At 40.1% G+C, this 25,339-nt stretch overlaps 1 protein-coding gene and 1 long non-coding RNA gene across 2 annotated transcripts; one reads left to right on the forward strand and one right to left on the reverse strand.

Annotated features, from left to right (window-relative positions):
* The first annotated feature begins 1,480 nt into the window (after positions 1 to 1,480).
* Positions 1,481 to 23,549, forward strand: LOC105391479 (transmembrane protein 198). Its single transcript, XM_038122005.2, has 10 exons — positions 1,481 to 1,713; positions 2,834 to 3,065; positions 3,189 to 3,299; positions 4,127 to 4,278; positions 6,645 to 6,717; positions 19,605 to 19,696; positions 21,152 to 21,299; positions 22,196 to 22,356; positions 22,748 to 22,915; positions 23,457 to 23,549. The coding sequence occupies exons 2-10, from the start codon at positions 2,885 to 2,887 to the stop codon at positions 23,472 to 23,474; spliced, it is 1,104 nt and encodes a 367-aa protein (XP_037977933.2). The 5' UTR covers positions 1,481 to 1,713; positions 2,834 to 2,884; the 3' UTR covers positions 23,475 to 23,549.
* On the reverse strand, positions 18,219 to 19,012 carry LOC125491155. Its single transcript, XR_007268159.1, has 2 exons — positions 18,876 to 19,012; positions 18,219 to 18,503 (listed from the first exon to the last, which is right to left on the reverse strand). It is a non-coding gene; the product is annotated as an uncharacterized LOC125491155 (long non-coding RNA).
* Positions 23,550 to 25,339: the final 1,790 nt, after the last annotated feature.

Here is a 25,339-nt window from a genome sequence, read left to right on the forward strand (position 1 = left end):
TTTTATTTACGCGTACTAACAGAGGTTACCAACAAAACAAAAAATTATGACGTACAAAACTGCCAACATAGCCCCGCTGAAATAGTGATGTGCTTCTTATGGATATTTTTTATCGATAACTAGTAAAAAAAAAGTGCGAGTGTATGTATTACTTTAATTTCAGTTTTACACAATAGGATTTCAGTGTTACACAATGACACCAACGTTAAGTCTCGGTTCAACGTTATGTTATGTTCCTATTTGAACACAAAAATATAATCCATAAAATAAACTCGAGATTTTCCGTTGACGTAAGTGCTATGATATAATGTTGAAATAAAATAAAAGTGGAAAAATATAATTATATTTATTTATTATAAAATAAAGTGTCTGCAGTAAGTCCCACACATGGAATTGTTTTTTTTTTCAATTGTGTTCTTAAAATGTTGTGGTAGAAAATGATTGCCACAAATTCGTTTAAGTTGATGTAGCTTTACAATAGGCACATAAACCAGCCCCCGTATTTTGTAACTTTTTGAGAGTTAGCAACCGGTGATAATTGGTATCAACTTAGAGACTTATTAACCGAAAACACCAAAAATCTTAGTGAAAGAAATATGTAAGAAGCCTACCAATATATCCTTACATTCAACATAAACGTTTGTGAAATCAGATAAGTCAGTAAAAAGTTATTAATTAATAATGCTCCAAGTTGTCAGCCATTTTATACCAACCAACCCCACTCGGAGTTACATAATACGGGGGCAGATCCTCCTTACCGGTCATCTTAACCCACTGTTTACATCTGCAAACAACATTTTTATAATTATTATTAAACAATTAAATATTATTTAAGTAGGTACAATAAAAGTCACTGGTAATTTTTGTATGGAGATCCGAATTTGATTTTCGCTAATTTCCAAAACTAGTAGACAAAAGTTGTTCTGATTGATGAGCTGTGCGTACTAATGATAAATTAAAATATCGATATCGATAAAAAAAACATTCATGCACTATTGTTGGTTGTGCTGACCCTCCAGTTATTTTATTAGACTTTAACTTTTTTATACATATAAATAATCTAAATCCTATGCTTTAGCCTTTAATTGTAGCTTACCTTTCCTCATCCAGTGGAAATTTGGCCATGAAAATTCTCTTTTGGCCATCTATACGACCGGCTAGCGGCTCTTAAACCACATATTTCACAAGTTTTATAAAACATATCAATTATCAATAATATCAAGCAACACTAATAGTTAGGTACCACCACACAAACACTGCACTTATCCACAGTAATATTAATATATAAATAACTGTTAAATCTTAATTTATTTATGATTTAAAATTATTTTTCAAACTAAACGATTGACTGACTGACACTGACAGATGACAAAAGCCAAAGATGTCTATGATAGCGTAAAAAGTACTCTGTGAGCGGTGCTCGCCATTATTTTTCGTACGCGTTCCATACTTATTTTTTTCCAGACTGTCTTTCGCCAGACTGGAAGAAAATAGGAAAGGAAAGCGACAAGCACAAAGTTATCCGAAATAATTTTATTTTATTTGTTCAATTATTTTATTTTAAAGATGTAATTTTTTAATCGAGATAAATAAGTGTTTTATTGTTTACTATGATATCGAGTTAAAACAACAAAGACATTCAATTTATTTGTGTAAAAGTGAAATTGAATTTCGAGGCTACAGCTGCATTAGTCAACAAAGAGTCGAGTAATGGTATGTAAAAATGTTATTAAAGTACTGAAGAGATGGAATGCACATAGTTTTAAGTTTTTATAAGCCTGAGTAATATTTTATTATGTAGCTACCGATTTTGTGACAAAAAACGGCGTAGGTAGAAACCAACAAATCTTTGAATCTCATAATAAAGAGAATAAGAAGCGAGAGACCGATCAATGGCATTCTGTCTCTCTGATGCCAGCTCCTCACTCCTCGATCATGTCTGGTTTCATCTGGTTCATCCCTGAGGGTTCTGGCCTTGAGGGAGTTTTCCCAGTTTGCCCTGACAAAAATACATTGCATCAACTTCAGCTTTTTAAAAACTAAAGTATACTAAGCGAGAATTTGGACTAATTATTTGTAGTTCTAAAAGGTACTTAGCATCCCCCACTGTTTAACCTCTCACATCCTGGGAATTCAGAAACAGTTAAAAATCCATTGTGTCACCGGGATGTAAGTGGTTAAGACTCAAGATCAAACTACCCCATCAGCTTTATATTTTCCATAAATATGAATTGATGCACTGCCCTGGATAGAAAAATGTTTTTATTGCTTGTGCTAGATTTCCCCATAAAGAAGCTAGACTTAGCTGCCGCTACAATAGTAGCGGAGCGATGGTAGCTCAGTCGGGTAAGCGCCCGCTTCTCACGCCAGAGATGCGGGTTCGAATCCTGGCGCTGACATGTACCAATGAGTTCTTTTCTGAATTTAAGAACAATGTATACCATCACTCTTATGGTGAAGGAAAACATCGTGAGGAAACCTGCATATCCAGATTTAGCACATCTAGATGTGTGAACCCACCAACCCGCAGTGGACCAGCGTGGTGGGAAATGGTCCAAGCTTAGGAAGGCAGTTTAGACCCTGGGGATATGCACAAAGGTTCCATTCGAGAGAGCCAGGTACAGGTACTGACACCCCCACAGAGAATAGAATAGAATAGCTGCCGCTACAGTCCAATTGGGTTGATAGCTCGGTCTGAGGATTGAGCTACATTTATCCAGAACCTATGTCTATGATGCAATCTCTAACCAGCTTTATTCCATAAATGATTTTAAACAATGTGGTGGCTTATCTATTTTGGCATACAACTGTTTTATACCATACAACCTTTTAGGATCAGGTGCAAGAGCAGTATTAGCACTAATGAAGAAGAGGTAGAGTCAGGATGTCTTCAGAGGGGCTGCTGGTGCCGGTGGGCCCGCGCGGGGCGCCCAACACCACCACACAGCTGTACGGGCCGCACATCCGGGGCACACACTGTCCCCCCATGGACTACAGATATGATCCCATTAAAGCAACAATATGTGCCATGTACATTGTGTTTGGGATTGTCTACACATTATTTGGTAACTATGTTATAGTATTAAATTTCATTTCAATTATTTTTATAACTAAAAATTATACCTACATATTTTAATGGAGTAAATCTCATGTTGTGTTGAAAAGATAACAAGAGTGAATGTGTGCAGGCTACCGCTGCTTCAAGGCGAGCATGTTCCTGACGGGGTTCACGTTCGGCTCCGCCATCGTGTACCTCATCTGCCTGCAGGAGCACCTCATGCCGCCCTACGGGAACGTCTGTGAGTGCATGCCAACTACGCTATGACTGATAATGGTTATACTATAAAATTACAAATAAGTATTTAGGATGTGGGAGGTTTGAGGTAGACATCTCATTCTGTGTACCTCAATGAATAATTACCTATACTTACTGAGATCTTACGTGTCGGTCGCCCCCCAACCCGTTGGTCTGATGATCTGCGGAAGGTAGCGGGAAGCCGCTGGATGCAGATGGCGGGTGACCGTTTGGGGTGGCGATCGTTAGGAGAGGCCTATGTCCAACAGTGGACTACGGAAGGCTGAGAGAGAGAGAGATCAGTGTCCTTTATTAATTGGCTGAAATCATGGTAAATTTTGTTATTAAATAGTAAAACAGTCATCATTTCATCCTAACTATCCTAATCCTAACTAATATTATAAATGCGAAAGTAACTGTGTCTGTCTGTCTGTCTGTCTGTCTGTCTGTTACTCTTTCACGCAAAAACTACTGAACGGATTTAAATGAAATTTGGTATACATATGGTCTAGACCCTGAGAAAGAACATAGGCTACTTTTTATCCCGGAATTCCCACGTGAAAATCTTTTTAAGGCGATCGAAGCTCGCGGGCACAGCTAGTTACATATAAAAATTATGTACCTATATTAATGAATTTATGATAGAGTTTGATACTAAACCCCATATTAATATAAAAGTTACAGAACGTTTTAGCTATTAAACTAAAAGTTTTGTCCCTCTCTGACAAAGAAAAATTTGTTCATTGACAGAGAGGGACAAAACAGTAAAATAGCTGAAATGTTCTGTAACTTTTCTATGAATAAGGTAAGAGTGTTGTGTGGTGTTGGCAGGCGTGTCGCTGTGCGCGGGCGTGCTGTTCGGGCTGATCACGATGCTGATCCAGTACGTGGGGCTGTTCATGACGGGCTTCCACACGGGGCTGCTGCTGGCGCTGACCGCGCTCGCCGTCGCCGACCGCTTCATCACCTCCGCGCCCCCCACCGTGAGTACAAATCCCAGCTATTCACTACCTATACACTTGTTCAATCTTGCGCCATTTTTTTATTTATTTTGGCGAATATCACTCGAAATTGCTGGCGTCGATTGGTCTAAGTAAATCATTTTTAGCCTGGTTTTTTCACACTGAAACGTAGATTTGACCAGTTATAATTTTTACTCCAAAATTTATTTATGAAGATAACAACAATCTGTATAATAATTATTAATTTTAATGAACAAGCTTCCCAAATTCAAATTTTAACAAATAATATTGTTTGTATTTTGCGTTTGCTGATACCCCGAATATGATAAAATAAAACTCCAAAAGTCCTTCAGAAAGCTTACAGTCATCTCAATTATAATTGAAGTAGTTCTGAGTAGGAGTATAAGCCTCTTTCTGGAATTTAATATTCCATCAAAACACAATAATTCAATATGTCTGTAAAGCCTTACGAATCAAATTGGAAGAATATTGAGACATAAGTAGGAAAATTACTCGTTTCAGTACAACATAAGTACCAGCTTATGTCGAAGCAACCAAGGCGACTCGTGCAAACAACAACTCATTAAATGAAGCACAACTTACTGTTATTCAATACCTTGTAGATTAAATGTTTCAGGATCGCAAGCAAATACAAAATGTTGTCGTCATAATATTATTATCAATATTGAACGCTAGTTAACAAAAGCTGTCATATTGATGGTACCTGCCACCTGCACACCTGGTACAAAAACTCCAATCCAAAATGCGATTGCGTATATATTTTAATTATTGAACTATAAAATTTCATTAACGTTTACATTTTAAGCTGATGAAAATGTATTGTATTCTACTATCTCATATATAGATATAATATTATACACCTGTTCTCGCCATAGTTGCCGTAGTTTGAATTTTATTGTAATAACTACATACCTTTATATACATAACAAATATGTATCTATTGGCTCACACAATCCGCGGATTGCATTGTCATTATGTGTCCCTATAGTTTACCTACCTACTAAGTATACTTATAATCCAACTTGCATAGAAAAAATGCTAATCTATCAAATAGTCACGCATAATGGAACAGCTCAGCGGCTAATGAGGAAAATGAGGCAGCTACGTAGTGTGAACATGGATGATACGAGGCGGCGGCGGCGGCGGTGTCGCGGCACGCACTATTTGTTCCCGGCGTATTCGCCGCTCGCCGCCACTGCCCGCTTTCTAACACCTAATCGGATTTTGTACCACATTTGCGCATATTATATGCACTGGTATTTAGTTGCCGGGTTTGATACTACAACACTTGTCCTGTTATTCAGGGTAGGTAATTATTGTTCTTTGCCAAAGAGTGACAAAACAGTTTAATAGGTAAAACGTTCAATAACATTTTTATACCATATCCATAACAGGGTTAGTAAATACATTGATTACATTAGGCGCACTGTGTGTGACGTAAAAAAAAACCGCTCGTCTAATGGCTGTACGTGAAAGTAGAAGTGGTGCGATGTAATTTTCAACTTTCAATGTCGGCAAGTTCATGAGAAGACACCTTCACCTCATGTCATTGTCTATAGACTGTGCTGCGCTGTGTGACGGTCTATGACGGTGTATTGATCCAAATTACTCATTCGTATAACTAAATACGAAGTACTATTGCTTATTATAGATACATTGGTAGGTACTTATATCAGAAAAATGTCTCAAGTGGCTCCTGTCAAGGAGAAGAATTAAAACAAGATTAAAATTAAAACCCACATGGTATTTTCTATAGTACCTACGCCGCCTATATTACTTTAGGTGCCCTACCTAATAGTGTAACAAAAGTATACTTATAAGATCTCGTCTCCTCATTCGAGAAACCGGATTCATAACAATATAGTTCCCTAGAAATTACGTTTAGTTATGTCGTCAAATAAGATTCTACGATGCAGAATGTTCTAGCTCTAGAAAAACAATTAGCGAAACTTCTCTGAGATCCAACTGAGCCGCGTGGCCTGGGAATAAAACAACAACTGTAGTTGATTAAATACGGTGCGCGGCGGCGGCGACGGCGACGGTTGCCATGCCCATCGTCGTGGCGTCGCGGCGCGTGAGGAGCTTACTCAGACAGGGCATTCGCTTGATTAGATGCCTTTAATGACCACCTACTTACTGACTAATTTCGTGCAATTTATTTCCAACTTAGATAATTGAAAGAAAGAGCTTGTAACTCCGCCATAATTTGAACTGTGTTGGGATCGGTCGTTATCTTGTTGAGAACGCAAACCGTTTTCAATCTATCTTAGGACGAAGGGACTTGTATTATCCTCAGGTACCTACATTGATTTTAATTCTTTCTTGTTCAATAAGTTCTGGTACAAGGTTGTTGTCCTCCATTGCAGTACTGGCTGTGCGTGCTGTCGCTGCTGGGCTCCGGCATCTTCTTCGCCGTCGTCAACCTCTACTGGAAGAAAGGTAACATTCAGCGCCCATCTACACTGCACACATCACGCCCCGAGGCAACGCTGCAACGGTGGGTTGTCGACGTCAATAAATCGCGTTCCAACTATAACACCACCATATTAGTAGCAAATCACGATATAGTCACGCTTATCTACGTCGATAACGAACCTGTGCAGCGGAGACAGAACTTCGGACTTTATCGGACTATAGGTATAAACATCCTCAATGAATCGATACCTTTATCTAAACCATGGTAAATTGACGATTACCGGCTTCCTATAGAAACGCATCATATCTGTATATTTGTCGTCGAACATGGGTGGGGGGGACATTATAGGCAATCAGCTTATATTATGTGACGCTTGTATGACGCGAGTAGCGACACAATAGTTAAGCTGATTGGCGGGCGCTGCCGGCGCGGCTGGCAGGCGTCGATTACGCGACCATGTTGTACCTATTTATAGACAGGGATATTATTTTCATTAGTTAATTTGTTGGCCTAGACTTATTATCACTGTACACACTGTAGCTAGGCTTAATAGACCATTGGGTGGTGTACATGGTTACTGTTGTGTACTGTGTTACTGGTGTGTAAATGGTTACTCACAACTTTACCCCATGTATTGAATGGCAACTATAAAGGTACATAATCCAATCATAAATTCACCGGAATACATGCTTAGTAAACACATGCGATTTTTAACGGTGCACGCACACCGTCTACTGATGGGCACTGACCCGTCACTGGGTGGGATTGTGTTGAGTGTCGCGTGTGCTTGTGCGTGACACATATATGTTTTGCCGTAAATACGACGAACGTCTGTTAATTCGGTAAGGGGGTGAATTTATTGTCAACACTTCATGTAACCTTGTACAAAGTACAACTCTTATGCATGCATTAATGCAGGCATGTGCGACCTACTGACCAATATGATCTTAAATTATGCATTTTCTGTTAATTTAGCACATTGTTTGTCACTGCATTTGGTTGCCATGTAATTTTAGTTCTCAATAAACCATCTTAACGTACACCCGTCTTTTCACCTCTAACTACCTGACATTTACATAGTGCACCCACCCCCCCTTACATTTTTTTTGGTCCTTCGATTAAGGCCCTCGCGTCGCGTGTCGTGTACGTAAGGTCCGCGGAATCAAAATCCAGTGACATTTATTGACATAAAACTTTGACATTTTCGTGCAAGTGATTGGACTGCAGTGCATTACTTCGGAGATAAGTTGGCGTTGTTGCAGAAACTCAAGTAAGATCTTTCCTTTTATAACTATTTCATTGCATACCTAATTCGACCAACATGGAAGGTCTATTAGAGAAGCAAGCCGCCGTCATGGAGGACATCAAGAGGATGTCGCGAAACATCAAAAAGGATCCTCGTGAACGAAAGACCCTTGAATATAGACAGGCGAGAGCTTCAAGGATAGATGAGCTCTGGCGTACATTCGAAGAGAATCATCAGCTTTTGATGCAGGAAGAGGATAAAACGCATCAATATTATACAGAAAATATTTATGATTTTGTTATGCAAATTAAGGACGAAATCGTTCAGCTTTTAAAACCTAAACCATTGACACCGCCGCCACCCCCGCCTGTGGAGAAGAAAGTGACATTTGACATATTTATGGAAGCATCTGGAGAGGGTACTGACACTTTGCAAATAAAGGACGAGAAAGTTCTAGAGCTCATGAGGAATCAGAGAAGCAACTTTAGATCTTTAATCCGTCTTATTGACAGCTTACATCTTGACAATCTAGTAGAGAAATGGGAGATAGAGGACGAGATAAAATCTCTGAAAGGACGTTGGAATACCATTGACATCTTGCATTTGCAAATAGATAGCATTCTAGAGGGGAGGGATGATACCTATAACAATCAATATTTACTGCATGAAAAATCATTTAAGGATATGAAAAAGCAACTGAACATGAAGTTGAATTTTGTTGACCATTCGCAACAAACTGCACCCAAAGTTGACATACCTATTTTCAGTGGGAATTATTCTCAGTGGCCTACATTTATGGACTTGTTCTCAGAATCAATACATAAGAACCCTAACATGAGCAAGTCCCACAAAATGCAAATATTAAAGTGCAAACTGAAGGGAGAAGCGGAGCGTATCGTACAGCATCTACACATTAGTGCCGAGAATTATGACGCCTGCTGGGATCTGCTGACACATCGTTACAATAATTTGCAACTTCTTTTCACCAAACAAATACAATTATTTCTGAGACAGCCTAATGTAAAAACCCAATCTGCATTCGAAATCAAAAAGCTATTTGACACCTCTATGGAAGTAATACATGCCATTAATAACCTAGGCGTAGATACTATGAATTGGGATCCGATATTAGTGCACATTTTGTGTGAAAAGTTAGATACGCAAACTTACACCGACTACATGGAGTACAGAAAATCGCCGCGTCAGTTAGCGAAACTTCAGGAGTTTATGGATTTCTTAGAGGGAAAATTTACCGCCCTGGAGCCCGTGACAAAGAAAAAACCTGACAACATGACACTGCATAAACCATTTAATGACAACCAACAAAATTACCATCGGGAATACAGAACCAATTTTTCCAAGCCATCGTACAATAACGCAATGCATATTCAAGAACACAAGTCATCATGTTCCTTTTGTCGCCAAGACCACGATTTATTTAAATGCACCAAATTCCTAAGTATGTCACCTGATGTTCAATTAAAACATATGGCCCAATTTAACATATGTAAAAACTGCTTGTATTATCACTCTAAAAATTATTGCAAGTCAGAAAAACGATGTCGCGAATGCAACGCTGCACATAATACGTTGCTGCACAAGGCCTTTTCTATGAAACCAACGACATCCACTGCAACTAAAATGTCCCCAACATCAACACCATTTACACCAGGAAACCATCAAAAACGTAACGTACATTATGCTATAGGAAGCGATGACGAAATCATGTTAGCAACAGCCCTGTTAAAAGTGAAGGCCACGGATGGTACCTACATGACACTTCGAGCATTTATTGACCCCGGCTCTCAAGTTACTCTGATAACCGAGTCGGCGGCCCAAAAATTAGGATTGCAAAGGACTCAATACAACGCGTGCATAGCAGGAGTGGGTTCCGTGACAAACAAAAGCCGAGGAAAAGTAAACCTTACATGCATGTCCCGACACAACGACTTTACATTTGAAACAGATGCATTAGTCATGTCGCGCGTAGTAAGCAACTTGCCTAACGTAACTTTTGAGAAGAAGAATTGGTCGCATATCGAACATCTGACACTTGCTGACCCAGATTACAATATTTCACGATCAATTGACATTTTACTAGACGCTAGTGTGCATTCTCAAATCATAATGGGAGGATTGCTGACAGGCACAGATTTACAACCTTGTGCACAGCAGACAAAATTAGGATGGATTTTGTCAGGAGGAAGCGGTACGGGCAGAACTTACAACTGCCACGTCATTACAAATAATACCGATGACATCAAAAAATATTGGGAAATGGAGGAAATTACTGAAGCCAAAAATATGACATCTCAAGAGCAATACTGTGAGAACCTTTACGTCAGCACTACCAGACGTTTACAGAATGGACAGTATGAAGTACAGCTACCCATGGTGGCCGATTACAAAGAAAAGCTAGGAGAATCAAAGGGAAAAGCACTGGCCCAGTTCCATCGCCTGGAAAAGAAGCTTAGTAATGACACCGAATTATCTGACAGTTACAAGAAATTTATGCAGGAATATATTGATTTGGAACATATGAAAAAGAGCACAAGCCAATCGGACATCGAATGTTTTTTGCCGCATCATGGGGTAGTAAAACCCGACTCTACTACTACAAAACTCAGAGTAGTGTTCAATGCATCCTCAAAAACATCATCGGGACTCAGCCTTAACGACCTAATGGAATGTGGCCCAAAATTACATCAGGATTTACAAGCTGTACTGATTAGATGGCGCACGTATGAACATGTGTTTTCAGCCGACTGCGAGAAAATGTATAGGATGATATTAGTAGCAGAAAACATGCAACCATTGCAAAAGATATTATGGAGAAATGACATACACGAGCCGATTCAAGAATATGACCTTTGTACTTTGACATTTGGAGAAAAGGCAGCGCCGTACCTTGCTTTAAGAACGCTCAAGCAGTTAGCACAGGATGAGGCACATAAGTATCCGCTAGCAGCACAGGTGATTGAACGAGAGGTTTACGTGGATGACGTCATGAGTGGAGCACATTGCATTGCAACTGCATTAGAAAAACAACAACAACTTATTAACATGTTAAAAAGTGCAGGATTTAATTTACGCAAATGGTCCAGCAATCATCCAGCATTACTAGAGCATCTACCAGAAGATCAGAAAAATAAACCGATTGTATTCAAAGATAAGGAAACAACAAAAGCATTAGGTTTACAGTGGATTCCCCAATCAGACAAATTTACATTTAAAAATAAAAATAATGACACCAATGACAAACCGCTGACAAAAAGAATGCTTCTTTCGCAAATATCGAAGTTATTCGACCCCTTAGGCTGGCTAACCCCAATCACAATAAAGGCTAAATTGCTATTTCAAACAGTGTGGACAACCGTCGAAGGTTGGGATGACATCATACCCGAATCATTAACCAAGGACTGGAGAAAACTGCAAGCTGACATGTGTTTAATTGAAGCATTCGACATCCCAAGATGGGTAGGGAATTTGACAAAAAGTTTTGAAATCCACGGATTCTGTGATGCGTCTCAAAAAGTATTTGCGGCCGGCATTTGGATAAAAACACTGACAGACAATGGGGATACAATAGTCCGATTGCTAGTAGCAAAATCAAAACTTGCACCACTAAATAAAACTATCACGTTACCGCGCCTGGAACTATGTGCAACTGTTCTTTTGGCGCAGCTCATGACAAAAAGCATTGGAAAACATTGATTACCATAGCCATAATATCACTGTGCATGCCTGGACCGACTCAATGATCGTCCTAGGATGGCTACAAGGCGACCCCAAAAAGTGGAAAAGTTTCGTAGCGAATAGAGTAAAACAAGTTACTTCCGCCATACCTGCATCGTCGTGGCGCTACGTGAAGTCGGAAGAAAATGCTGTCGATTGTGCAACGAGAGGTCTAACACCAGCTCAGTTGCAGCATCATTCTCTCTGGTGGGAAGGTCCACAATGGATAAAAAACCCCGAACTACAACTGCAAACTCCGATCGTAACATCAGCTGTTGACAATAACATACAAATGGAAGCTAAAAATAAACAAGTCAATTCAGCAAAACTGCAGCCGTCTGACATTGTACTCGAGCTACTATATCGCCATAGTAAGTTGAGTCATGTTACGCGAATCGTAGCGTGGATTCTAAGAAGCAAAATATCAAGGACAAACAAACCGGCATACCTCACATCAGCTGAGTTGACGAACGCTTTACATACGATCATTAGAAATGTGCAATTACATGAATTTGGAGATGACATAACCAGACTGAAAACTAAGCAAAACGTTAGCAGGAGAAGCCCCCTACTAAGTTTAAATCCGTTTTTAGATGAAAATGGAATACTGCGGCTAGGTGGAAGATTGACGAAATCAGCATTGCCAGATGACATGAAAAAACCAATCATACTTTCTAGCAAAAGCAGATTAACAGAGCTGATTATCAAACAAGCACACGAAGTACTTTTGCATGGCGGACCCCGATTGACACTGACATACCTACGCAGAAAGTATTGGATACTATCAGGTCATAGAACAGTGAAGAGTCAGCTTCATCGCTGTGTGACGTGCCGCCGATATAGCCCACAACAAAATAATCAGCTGATGGCAGACCTGCCAAAACCCCGCGTGACAATATCAAGGCCGTTCACCCATACTGGCGTTGACTATACAGGCCACGTAGAGGTTAAGGCTAACAAAGGCAGAGGAATACGCACATTGAAGGGTTACATTGCAGTCTTCGTGTGCCTAGCAACAAAAGCAATACACCTCGAAATGGTGACCGACCTGGACACACCCTCATTCTTGGCTGCATTTAAACGCTTTTGCGCCCGCAGAGGAAAACCAGAGGCATGCTATAGCGATCAAGGAACAAACTTTATTGGTGCAGACAGGATCCTGAAACAGCAATACCAAGATTGTTTAAAATGCATTGACACTACATTTTTAAAAAACGTCAGCGAGATGGGCGTGACATGGCATTTCAATGCTCCCGCATGGCCAACTGCAGGAGGCCTTTGGGAAGCTGCCGTTAAAAGCATGAAGTATCATTTGTATCGAGTCATCGGAAATCAAAAATTGACGTACGAGGAGTTTACCACTTTATTGTGCCAAATAGAGGCTTGTCTCAACTCAAGACCTCTTTGCACGTTGACTGAGGCCGACACAGAACTTGACATCTTGACACCAGGGCACTTTCTCATTGGTGGACCCATACACTCAGTAGCGGAACCGGAAACTGAGCAAATTGACATAAGGAAAAGGTGGCAATTAGTGAGGAAAATGAGTAATGACTTTTGGAAGACATGGTCGAACGAATATCTTACACAGCTGCAATCACGAAGCAAATGGAAGACGAGTCAAAAGGACTTACAGATAAATGACATTGTATGCATAAAAGAGGAGAACCTGCCCGCTGGCAGGTGGGGCATGGGGAGAGTGGTTGAAACCTTTCCCGGAACTGACAAACGCGTAAGAGTGGTTTTGCTAAAAACTGCAAGAGGATACCTAAAAAGACCTATCACAAAGTTGGCAAAACTACTGACAAATGACACTGACACTGACACCGAGGAAGAAGATGACACTACTCAGCAAAATAAACAGCAAAGAACGAGATGTACAAAAAAGAAAATAACAGTTGCAAGCTTACTTTGTTATGCATTTATGTTTTTCATGATGATTATAACACCAACATTGCAAGAAAATGTTACCTACTTTCAAATCACAGAACTGCAACCCAGCAAAATGCTATACTTTGACAAAATATCGGAACTACTACTAATCAGAGATGACTGGAAATTGGTTACATACTATAATATGAGCACCTATTGGCAAGGGATCAATGACATAGAAAATTACGTAATGCACATCAAAAACTTCGCCCGCAAACAAGAATACGACACCCACTCTGAATTAATTATCCGACAATTAGACCACGATATGAACGAGTTAATGTATTACAACTCCATTCTGCAATCTCATCACATTACAAGACGAAAGAGAGGCCTAATCAATGCAGTAGGTTCGGTCACAAATGTATTATTTGGGGTTCTGGATCAAGGATTCGCAGATAAATATGAGGAAGATATCGGAAAGATCCGTCAAAACGATGAACATCTATTACAATTAATTAAAAACCAAACTACTATTTTCGAAGCTCAGCAAAATATCATAAAAAGAAACGAGGCGATAATGAACACACAATTTAAACTTATTTATAAACAGATAGAGGATATCAAGTTACGTATGAATGAATCAAAGGTGTTTTACGAACATCTCTACTACGTGTTAACGGCGAGTACTACAGCCGATCGCATTATTGCAAACCTAAAAGCTATACAACAATTTTTAATAAATACATTGACAAATATGTATCAAGGTCACGTTGATGTGCACCTCTTACCGCCAGAACAGTTAAAAGAGCACCTTAGCTTCGTATCAAAGCATGTACCTACAGATTTAACCTTACCAGATGTAAGGGATAACTTTATTTATATTTACAAACTACTGAGAGGACAGGTACGATTGACAAGGAACTATCTTATTATGGAAATAAAAATCCCACTGATGGCACATGACAAATATGAACTTGATAGAGTCGTAACTCTACCACATTATCAAGGAAAGAGTGTATTAAATACCTATGCAGCTACGGAGTATGTCGCATTTAATGTAATGAAAGGATTAATCATCCCTCTGAACGCAGAAGATATTTCGAGTTGTCTAATCCCAAACGATCAACAGATGTTTTGCAAGGTTAATCACCCACAGTATAATATGCAAGTGTCCAATTCAATATGTAATATCAATTTAAAAACAAACAAAGGCGTGACGTACTGCAATACGGAACGAACAGCTGATTGCAGTGATAAATGGGTCAAGTTACATGACGGTGACACTTGGTTGTACGCGTGCTGCAAAGAATGCTTAGTACGAATTATTTGCCCCGGAGCAATGACTTCAAAACGCTTACTCGGCAACGGACTCATCAAATTACATCAAGGTTGCGTTGTCAAAGGCGATGACTTCACTATTTATGCACATGACGAATTAAATAGCAGATTGATAGTGCAAAATTCTGTAATTGAGGTCCCGAAGATGTCACCTCTGAACGAGGTGATCAACACATCAATACCGACACAGGTTTTTCAAATGGAAGTACACGACAAACAGTTTGACAAAATCAACGAAGACATTCAAACGTTGAAGGAGCAGTCTGCAATAGTTACAGTCTCATCGCATGATCTGCATCACTACATCATGATCTACGGAGTACTGACTTTCGGCGTTGTAGCAGTTATAGTGATTAGTTGTTACATGTGTAAAATTAAAGGGCAAATAAAGCTAAACAATCGTGACATTGAAATGAGTGCAGTGAGGCCCAACGCAATAAGTGTTAATGTAGATCAGTGTCGCGCTATGAGTCAATCTGTGTTAAGTGTAGATCAAGCTACGTCACCAATGATGAAAAGACTAGTAAAATTTGACAAAACATGAACAATTTGGACTAATTAATAATATAGAGACATTTAGACCAATAATTTAGATAATTTTAAGTGATTTACCTTTACGGACATATTTTTAGAAGTTTCTTGTTTTTATTGCATTTAAAGACTTTTTAACTTCCTTTTAAGTTATTATTTTAATCAGATTGTATTTGGCAATTAGTACTTACTACTTCATATTAGTTTAATTATTTTACTTCTATAGTTAACTTTTTTTAATTATTTTTTTTATAATTGTTGCATTATAAATTTAGTTACTATATTCTATTCTGGAGATGGGAGAATGTACAAAGTACAACTCTTATGCATGCATTAATGCAGGCATGTGCGACCTACTGACCAATATGATCTTAAATTATGCATTTTCTGTTAATTTAGCACATTGTTTGTCACTGCATTTGGTTGCCATGTAATTTTAGTTCTCAATAAACCATCTTAACGTACACCCGTCTTTTCACCTCTAACTACCTGACATTTACATAGTGCACCCACCCCCCCTTACAAACCTGACTGGACTAAAAACATATTTCCTCCTATAGTACGAGGGCGATACCGAAATGATCGGGAATAGAAAAAAGTACAAAGATATCATAATATTATTTACTTTTATTGTTTTTCAAAGTAGTCTCCGTGACATTCAATGCACTTTTTCATTCGATTAAACCAATCATTGAAACAGTAATTCCAGTCTGAAGTGGATACTGTCAAAACAGCTGATTTGTAAGCTTCGACCGCCTCTTCTTGGCCTAATTCTTGGGAATGTAAAAAATCATTGGGGCTCAGATCAGGGCTATACGGAGGATGGTCCATCAACTCCACGTTTTCCATATTTAAAAACGTTCTTGTTTTGCGAGCGGTATGAGAGCTTGCATTATCGTGGTGAAGGATTATACGACGATTCGGGTTAGTTTTACGAAGTTCTCTTACGACTTCCGGCAAACAAACTGTTGTGTACCAATCAGCAGTAACCGTCCTTTGTTCTTGTAATTGAACCTTAGCCACATGGCCAGTTTTCGATACAAACGAAGCGACCATTTTTTTCGACACGCTGCGTGAGCGAATAACTTTTGTTGGCTTGACCTCACCTTCGAAGACCCAAACTGCCGATTGATGTTTTCTTTCGGGCTCATATGAATAAATCCACGATTCATCACCAGAGACAATATTGTAGACAGCATTTGAACTGCCTCCATTGAACCGTTGCAGAGCAGATCGACACCAATTAACACGAGCCGACTTTTGTTCCTCGGTCAAACGGTGGGGCACTCAGCGCGAAACTAACTTCTTGACACCCAGTTCTTCATGTAAAATGGTTTGAATGGCTGTCATACCAATGCTGAGAGAAGCCCGAATCTGCTCGTATGTCACATGTCTATCTTCTTTTATTAACTGGCGTACAGCATCGATGTTATCTTGTGTTACCGCTGTGTTTGGCCGACCAGTAGAAGGGACTGTGGTAAGAGAGGAACGTCCACGGCGAAACTCAGAATACCAACGATATATAGTCGTTTTACTTGGTGCTTCAAGTTTATAAATAGAAACAAGCTCGGCGAGACATTGTTCTTGAGATAAACCTCGACGAAAGTTGTGAAAAATTATTGCACGGAAATGTTCCCGCGTAAGCTCCATTTTTTACACCGACTTGTCAAATTCAAATGGTCAATACTCTTTTATTTTTTACTTTTTTTAAAATTCGAAAATGGAATTATGTTTGAAAAAACACTACATTTGATACACCAAAAAGGTTTCACTCTAATTTATTCCTAAGTATTCTATTCCCGATCTTTTCGGTGTAGCCCTCGTAATAGTACTTGCTAGGCCTAGTTTAGGTGGAATAAAAAATTTATCCGACATATTCTTACCATTGCACGTACCTACTTTACTTAAGTTAAGTCTTAAATTGTGTACTTATTAGCGTTTAATAAAATTTTGTTAGTAATAGGTAGGTAGAGGTACCTATAGATTCTTAATTGTTTTAAATTATGTTAATAACGCAGTATAAGGTAAATGTAAACCAACATAATTATGTGTAAAATGTGTTGCATGAGTTTTTTAAATAAATAAATTTTGAATTTGAATCTTAAAAAGTGGAACCCTCAAAAAAATGCTCATCACCGTTTTTGTTATATCTTTTAATACTTCTTGAGTATCTAAAATTAAATTATAACACTAGATAGCTGACATGTTAAAAAAAATAGTTTTTTTTATCCCAGCACACATCCATACGTAGCAGAAATATAAATTAAAATTTCATGGACTGTTAGAAAGCCTATTTCAAGGATGCTTGGGATGATTCCCATTCTGTAATCCCCGAAGGGGTGTTCTTCTTCTTCGATCCCGTTACTCCGGAGTCTGGGGCTGACACCAGGCGCTTCCATCCTTCTCTGTCGTGGGCCAGCAAGTTGAGCTCTGGCCACGACTTCCCTTTCTCTTGGGCCTCGCTGTATATGGACCGCTTCCAAGTATGAGCTGGTCGACTGGGGTAGTCAGAGGTAATCCTCTGACAACCCCTTCGGGGATTACAGTCGTGAGCATAGACTTAGTATATACTAGCGTATAGACGAACTGACAGCTAGATAAAACGTGACCAATTTTGATTTTTCAGTGTGTGCATTAGCTAGTGATGTAGGTACTTTTCTTTACTTTGGAGAACCATCGATAAGTTATTGAAGTTCGATGTTCGACCCTTGGAGAGAGTTGTTCCATAGACTGTTGTTGTCCAGATTATAATTTTGACATAGTGTAAAAAAATGCATAAATAAAAATAAAAACACTTTATTCATCGCTCCTTATTTTATTGACTTTTAAACAGAACAATCTTAGATATATCATCTGTCTGACCCATATTACAGGCTCTGCCTCGGATGGCCGTGTCTGAGATGTTCCCACATATTTATTTATTTAACTGGTTCATTACAGTTTCGTTTCCTAAATTATTAAGTTTGTTTACATTCATTCTTAAGTCAAATTGCTGCAAATGGTAGAGTTCTTCTTTGGATTCCAACCAACGCGTCCAACTAATCTCAACCACTTTCCTCTTATTATAGTATCTATGGAGGGAATCTGTTGGACAAAATATAGAAAATAATTAGCTTATGTATTTGTTAAAAGATGTACCTACTTTGCCCTGACAAAATGGTTCTGATACGAGACGTTAAACGCAAGCTAGCATTTATTTTCATAGGTATCATTCAAGATAAAATATCGATAATGATATCGATTAATTTGAGTCAATCCCTAGCGTACATGTAAAATAAATTGATGAAAAATATATCCACTAAAATCATGTAAATTATTAACAAATGGACTTCCACATACACAAAATATGAAAGTAAACATCAGCATTGGCATTATTTTATATTTAATACAGGATAAAAGACAAATTTTAACCAAAAATAAACGGGTCATGGTAGTGATGACGATTTTGGTATTTACCTGTGAAATGTGCAATTTTCAGGATTATTTCTATTATTAACACCACAATCACTCACAGAACATGTAACCATTGTTGAATACAATTAGATTTAATGAAAATAAACCACGATGTACGCAAAAAATCCAAAATACTAAGGCCTTGGTCTCCTATTTACTCCGTAGGTCGCGTCAAGTGTCACCGCCGTAGGCCACGTCACGATACTCATAACATCTACGCGCCAACGTCGGCGTGTGAGGGAGACCGCGTCAGTACATTTCTATAGTGAGCATTGTGACGCGGCCTACGGCGTGACGCTGGACGCGAACTACGGCGTAAATAGGAGACCAAGGCCTATGGGGTTGTTTTTCCGCGTGCTGAATTGTGACGCTCTGTCATTCAAAACCAGTCACAGTTTCATTGGATTCGCTATCCTTTTCTATCTTGCCAAATTTCCGTAAGGGATTTTCTTCTCCCTTTCTCGCTTTGTTCGTCTATACGCTAGTATATACTAAGTCTATGGTCGTGAGCATATTATGACATGTGTCTGCAGTGTCCTAATTAATATTATAAATGGGAAAGTAACTGTCTGTCTTTCTGTCTATGGAGAATAAAAATTGACTGAATACCTAGGTTTTGTATTTATTGCAGTGCAATTTGCTTCGGTTTCATATATAATATGTTCTGTGTATTGCGCTTTTAGTATGCTATTCATACAAATGTATAATGATTGTTGTGTTCCATGGTGGCAGTGCTGACGATCCTGGGCACGGCGGTGTACGGCGGCGCGCTGCTGGCCGCCTGCCTCGACTACTACGCGGAGCGGCTGCGCACGCTGCAGTGGGTGAGTGAGCCGCTCTCTATATATCCTGTTGCACAACTGCTATATGACGCCGAAAGGCAGTCACTTAGGAGTCATTCAGAAGTGCTAGTACGGGGTGCATTTAAGACGTGACAAAAGTTTTGCATTGCCAGCTCACTCACATCGCGCAGCCACAAGAGCGAGCGCGACGGATGACCTTTGTCACGTGCTACATGGCCTGAACAACTATTAGCGACCAAATGGACAACATTTCATTTTCTTTGCCCTATATTTTATTAGCTATTCGGAAAGGTTATAAAAAATTAGAGGACCCGTATTTTTTTATTTTGTATATACATTCATTTTTGCATGTTATTTTTAACTTTAAAGTTAATTATTTTAAAACCGGAAGTGAAATCACATATTAGGCTCTATTTTTTTTTGTCTATTGCCTTAGTCTCGAAAAAAAACATAAATGCCACTGACAAGTGACATTTAAACTTTGTTTACATGCCAACCAACAAATGGGTCATTTTCAAATGACATTGATATTTCTGATGATACAAAGTAGGTACTTATCATGAAAAAAATAAACAGAAGCATTTTTTCAGCTGTGTAGGCGGTGGCATGCTCTGGGACATATTAAATAGAGGTCATCTCTTAATAAGTACTAACCATTTTATATGATAAATTAAAAAAATAGTCAGAAAGTGTCAGAACAGAATTTATGAAAATGACCCAAATAAACAATAACGACTCGATAAAACGTCAACGCCAATCAAAAATGAAAGTGACAGTTACTTTGTTTTTAAATCTATAGGCTTTGATCATCAAAATGCATCGCACCTGATGCATGACGTCATCAGCACTTTTTTACTATTTTATGATTTTCTCGAAAATTATACATCCAAAAAATACAAAAACATTTTTTTTGTGGCCCTGAGAGCTAAATCTCGAAATGGATTTCGATTTATAGCAGCTTAAGTTTTTTGAAATGTTGTCCATTAACGAATTTACAAAAGTTAATTCATTAAATATGGCTCATTCTGTATGCCGAAGAGCTATGATGACCGGTGAGATAACTTAGTTATTGTGTTGAGTCGACGAGTAGACAGGCGCCGGGTTGGTTCGGTGGACCGAAGGTATCGCTTTTTCCGAGAGGCCTACGCCTAGCAGTGGACACAGGCTGATGTTATGTAATGTGATATGAATATAATGTGAAAAAACTTTTATGTCCCGTTAGATTTCGCACCGCACCCTTATTCTAATACCGTCACTATACAAAACAATTTGGTACATTTTGGTTTAAAGACGGTATGGATTGGACGTTGAAACTGAATATAATCACATGAGTTAGTACTCATACATTTTCTTGAAAATTTTGGATAGTGAAGGTATTGGAATAAGGGTGTTTTTTTTTTGGCAGAAATGTGGTCGCCGTAGCAACCATTTAAATTAGTATCGTTAGAAGTAATGCGTGGTGTGTGGTGGCGGCAGGTGTGGGAGCGCGCGAAGCTGGAGCCGTGGGCGGCGCCCTGCGCGGGCTGGGCGGGCTGGGCGGCGCTGGCGGCGTGGCCCGCGGCCGCCGCGCTGGGGCTCGCCGCGCAGGCCGCGCTCACCCGCCGCCAGGTGTTCCACGAGCAGAGTACGTACCGGCATACCGGCACACACACACACACACACACACACCACACTAGCCACTCGCCGCAATCCGTACACTTTTCACACAACACACACAAGGCATAAGGCAAGGCGCGGCACAGTCATCTTCCCGCTTCAAAACCTTTCAATACAAAATGTAGGTAAGCGGCGCGTTCTAAAGTATACCTACTCAAGCGACGCGGCACAGGCACGTCGTTTCGTTACCGCTTACCTACATTTTGTATTGAAACGTCTTGAAGCGGGAAGATGCCTGCGCCGCGCCTTCGCCTTATGCCTTTCCTGTGTGTTTCTCGACTTAAAGGTAATTAATATTGCTTGACATGGGGCAGTTCAGTCGGGTAAGGGCCCGTATCCGGCGACAGAGATGCAGGTTCGAATTCCGTCGCGTACATGTTCCAATAACTACTTTGGAATTTTAGCACAGTATATGCCATAGCTGTTACGGTGAAGGAAAACATCGTGATGAAACCTGTATATCTAGATTTACTGAATCTAGGTACCCACCAACCCGCAATGGACCAGCGGCAGCGTGGTGGGAAAATGGTTCAAGCCTAAGAGGGTTACACCTTGGGGACAAAGGTTCTGAAAGTATGAAAGAAATAATCTAAACACACAAGCTCGCTGATCCAGTTTACTCGGGAGCGAGGCTGGCTGGGCTGAAATTATGTAAAAAGGTTTCCCCTCAAGAAACCCACGAGCAGGGACTGTCCCCGCTCAGAATAGAATAAAATAGACGTATCTTCTATTCTATTCCGAAGGGTTTCGAAGTTCCTGTACGTGGCTCTCTCGAGTGGAACCTTTGTACATATCCCCTTAGTTTCAGCTCAGCCAGCCTAGTCATCTATAATGGACGTATCTTAAGCAGTTATTTGCCTCCAGGTATAAGTGCCCAGAAGCGGGCGGCGGCGGCGCGGGGCGGCGCGGCGGGCGCGGGGGGCGCGGGGGGCGGGGTGACGCAGCAGCAGCGCGCCGACCTGCGCCAGCGCAAGTACCGCTACCTGTACCAGCTGCGCACCGCGCACGGCGACGTCATCTCGCAGGTCAGACCAGACACAGACAAAGCTCCACATTTTTAAACGCTTCACTATCATTTAGTTACGAAATACTTTCATAAGGATATTCAGGGATTAGTGGTTGACTGTTGCCAAATCTGTGATGGATTTAACATGGAGATGACGTATAATTGATGAACCAATCCCTGGTTATGAATTATGATATAACCGATTATGGCGAAATTACAGTCACAGGGCGTGAGGTAGGCTAGCACCTATAAAATAGGCGCCATCTGGTGGGAAGTTGCTTAACTAAGTAGCACGATGGTGTAGTAATTAACTACGTACATAGTTCATCTACTTGGCAACATGGCGTTGGGAATGTAGTTCAATCCCGCAAAGACATTGTCCTGAAGTTGACGGTGTGATTGTGTTGCAGTCGTACGTGCAGGCCCTGCAGAAGAAGGCGATGTGCCGGCAGTGGGGGGCCGGCGGGGGCGGCGCGGGGGGCGCGGGAGGGGGCAGCGGCGGTGGCTCCACGCTGCAGAGCGACTGCACGCGGCTCACGGCGCTGCCCGACGCGCTGCCGGACGACGACGACCTGCAGGTACATCAGCATCAACCAATAGTCGTCCACTGCTGGACATAGGCCTCTCCCAAGGAGCGCACAACACTCGGTCCTCGGCCTTCCTCATCCAACCACTACCGGCTACCCGCCTAAGGTCGTCAGTCCTGCAGGTACAATCCACTTCTTATTGAGCTTTTTATCGTGTTGAAATCGCGATTACGAACTATGAAGGCAGCGCGTGGCGGGTGGCCCGGGCCGCAGTGGTCACGCGGGGCCGCGGGGGCCGCGGGGGCCGGACGCTCGGCATTGATGCATTGCGTGCTCATAACCCGTCCGTTCCGTACCTAAACTTTAAAATTATTTTATAGAAGTTAACAGATGATTGCAACGATCGTTATATTATAACCATTGGCCATTGGCTACATCTTCCTTACAGTCCAGTGCATTTAGAAAAATGGCGTAATGTCGTTGATTACATCTTTTTTGATTAATGAAATATTCATCTTACGTATGCTTACAAGTGAACTTTTTATTTATATGAATAAATAAAAGAATGACCGGATTGGTGTTGTCGTTTCAGGAGATCCACCGGCAGTGAGCGCCGCGGGAGAACGAGGCTGGATCAAGTATTATTTACTGAAAAATCTCTCGACGAAAACATTAAAATAAGAAGTGAAAAATAAATAAAAAAATGTGATAAGCAGAATTAATCAAGTCTAGTTTCTTACATGAATTGGCGTTATTGTAATAGGTATTTATGTATGTACTTGTAAGGCATATAGTATACTGCTTCAATAGGAATGTGCAATCATTGTATTTGCTTTAGTTAATAACTAAATGTATCTATGACATTCCGTCTACTGTTTAAACAAAAATTATGACAGATAAATATTTTTATGATAATTCACATTTTAAAAATAAGGAAATTGAAATAAAAGTTGTAGTATAGAAGAGTTAAGGTATTTTAAAATGCTCTATTTCTTGTATTATCTTGAATATTTAATATATATATATATTCGATGTAGAACGTAATGAGTGACGTAGCGACCCCAACGCGCGGGCCGGGCCTATGCGGGAAAACGTACAAAATCCAACGAAACACTTTAATTTGTAGGAGATTACTTTTTATTTTAACATAAGTATAATGAAGGTTCGTGCGACGACATATTTTTACATTTCCTACCGCTCCAAAGCCGCCCCGCGCCGTTCTATGTGTGGTTGTGTTCTTTGTATATTTTCAACTATCTATGCGTGTTTTTAATATCGTGCAGATTTAATCACTTACGCAGGATTGCCCCGCAAGTGTTATTTTCATACAACTATTTATTGTAATGCGTGGAATACGCACGCGGGACGCGGGAAAATGGCGTGCGAGCCCGCATGCTTGATGAAATCCGCACCATATTAAAAACACTCTATGTAAATAGGTACAGTTAATCAAATATTATTATGTAATTATGTCAGTTTCTGTTAGAGATACGTTTCCTTGACTGTAGTGGAGTCTAGAAGGGACGATGTGATGTTTGCACTCTTTAAGAGTATAAATTAAAATAAGATTCGGGTTCCGATCATTTGTGATTAGAATCGTGAGAAGTGACGTGTACATGTCGTGTTGTGTGTGACGTCATGATACGGCCTCAGTGCAATGACGATTCGCCAAACAAGTATAACTAAAAATCAAGCTTATTTATCTAACCTAGCTTAAGATAATTTTAATCTGTAGAACGTGATAAGGATAACTTTATATTATTACTTATATAAAATTCATAGCCAAAGTTTATATTTAGTTGTTAAATGCTAAGAGAACAATATGTATAATATTCTGGTTGTTTTGTCGAGGCCGCTGATGCCCAGGTGTCTTGATGATGTCACTGACGCGCCGTGTGTTTCGTGATTCATGAGTGTGTGGCCAGAATATATTTATGTGTTTTGGCATGTACTTGATGTACTGCACTCCGCATTGCAACAAGAATCACGGGGCGGCCAGTCCGCCTCCAAGGCTTCAACTCTGGCTAATTTCTGGCTTGGCTCGAAGAAATCGCATAAAATAACTTATAGATATTTAAGACATATTGTAACTATAATATGCAATTATTGTTAGTTTCCTTGTTGGGAAACAGTTTTGTTACTTCGCTCAATTTCTAGTCTTCGGGCACTCTGATAATGTGTCTAGGTGTTGCGGCGGTGATGGCCGCGGGGGCGGGGGAAGCACGCGTTCCGCCGCGACCGCGCGACCGCCCGCAGCGCCGACCGCGCGGCCGCAACACTGCGCCTCCGTCGTTTGTGAGATTGTTTGTGTATTTCTTGCACATTTATATAATTTTATTACTAACGAGTATATTTCGCATTTAATGTACCTAACGTATTTTTATGTATACAACTACCTGAGCAATCATTTTGTTACTGCCACGTTCAGACGTTGTTTCTATTACGCTTTTACGGCGGAAAAGCCGCAAGTAATCT

This window comes from Plutella xylostella, chromosome Z, assembly GCF_932276165.1.
Source record: "Plutella xylostella chromosome Z, ilPluXylo3.1, whole genome shotgun sequence".
In the NCBI taxonomy this organism is placed as follows: Eukaryota; Metazoa; Arthropoda; class Insecta; order Lepidoptera; family Plutellidae; genus Plutella; species Plutella xylostella.

What these genes read in the sequence shown, in the direction of transcription:
- LOC105391479 (XM_038122005.2), top strand. Translation starts at nt 2,885, where the DNA reads ATGTCTTCAGAGGGGCTGCTGGTGCCGGTGGGCCCGCGCGGGGCGCCC. An exon ending in TCACCTCCGCGCCCCCCACC is followed by an intron (nt 4,279 to 6,644) that starts GTGAGTACAAAT and finishes CCTCCATTGCAG; the next exon opens with TACTGGCTGTGCGTGCTGTC. An exon ending in CAACCTCTACTGGAAGAAAG is followed by an intron (nt 6,718 to 19,604) that starts GTAACATTCAGC and finishes CCATGGTGGCAG; the next exon opens with TGCTGACGATCCTGGGCACG.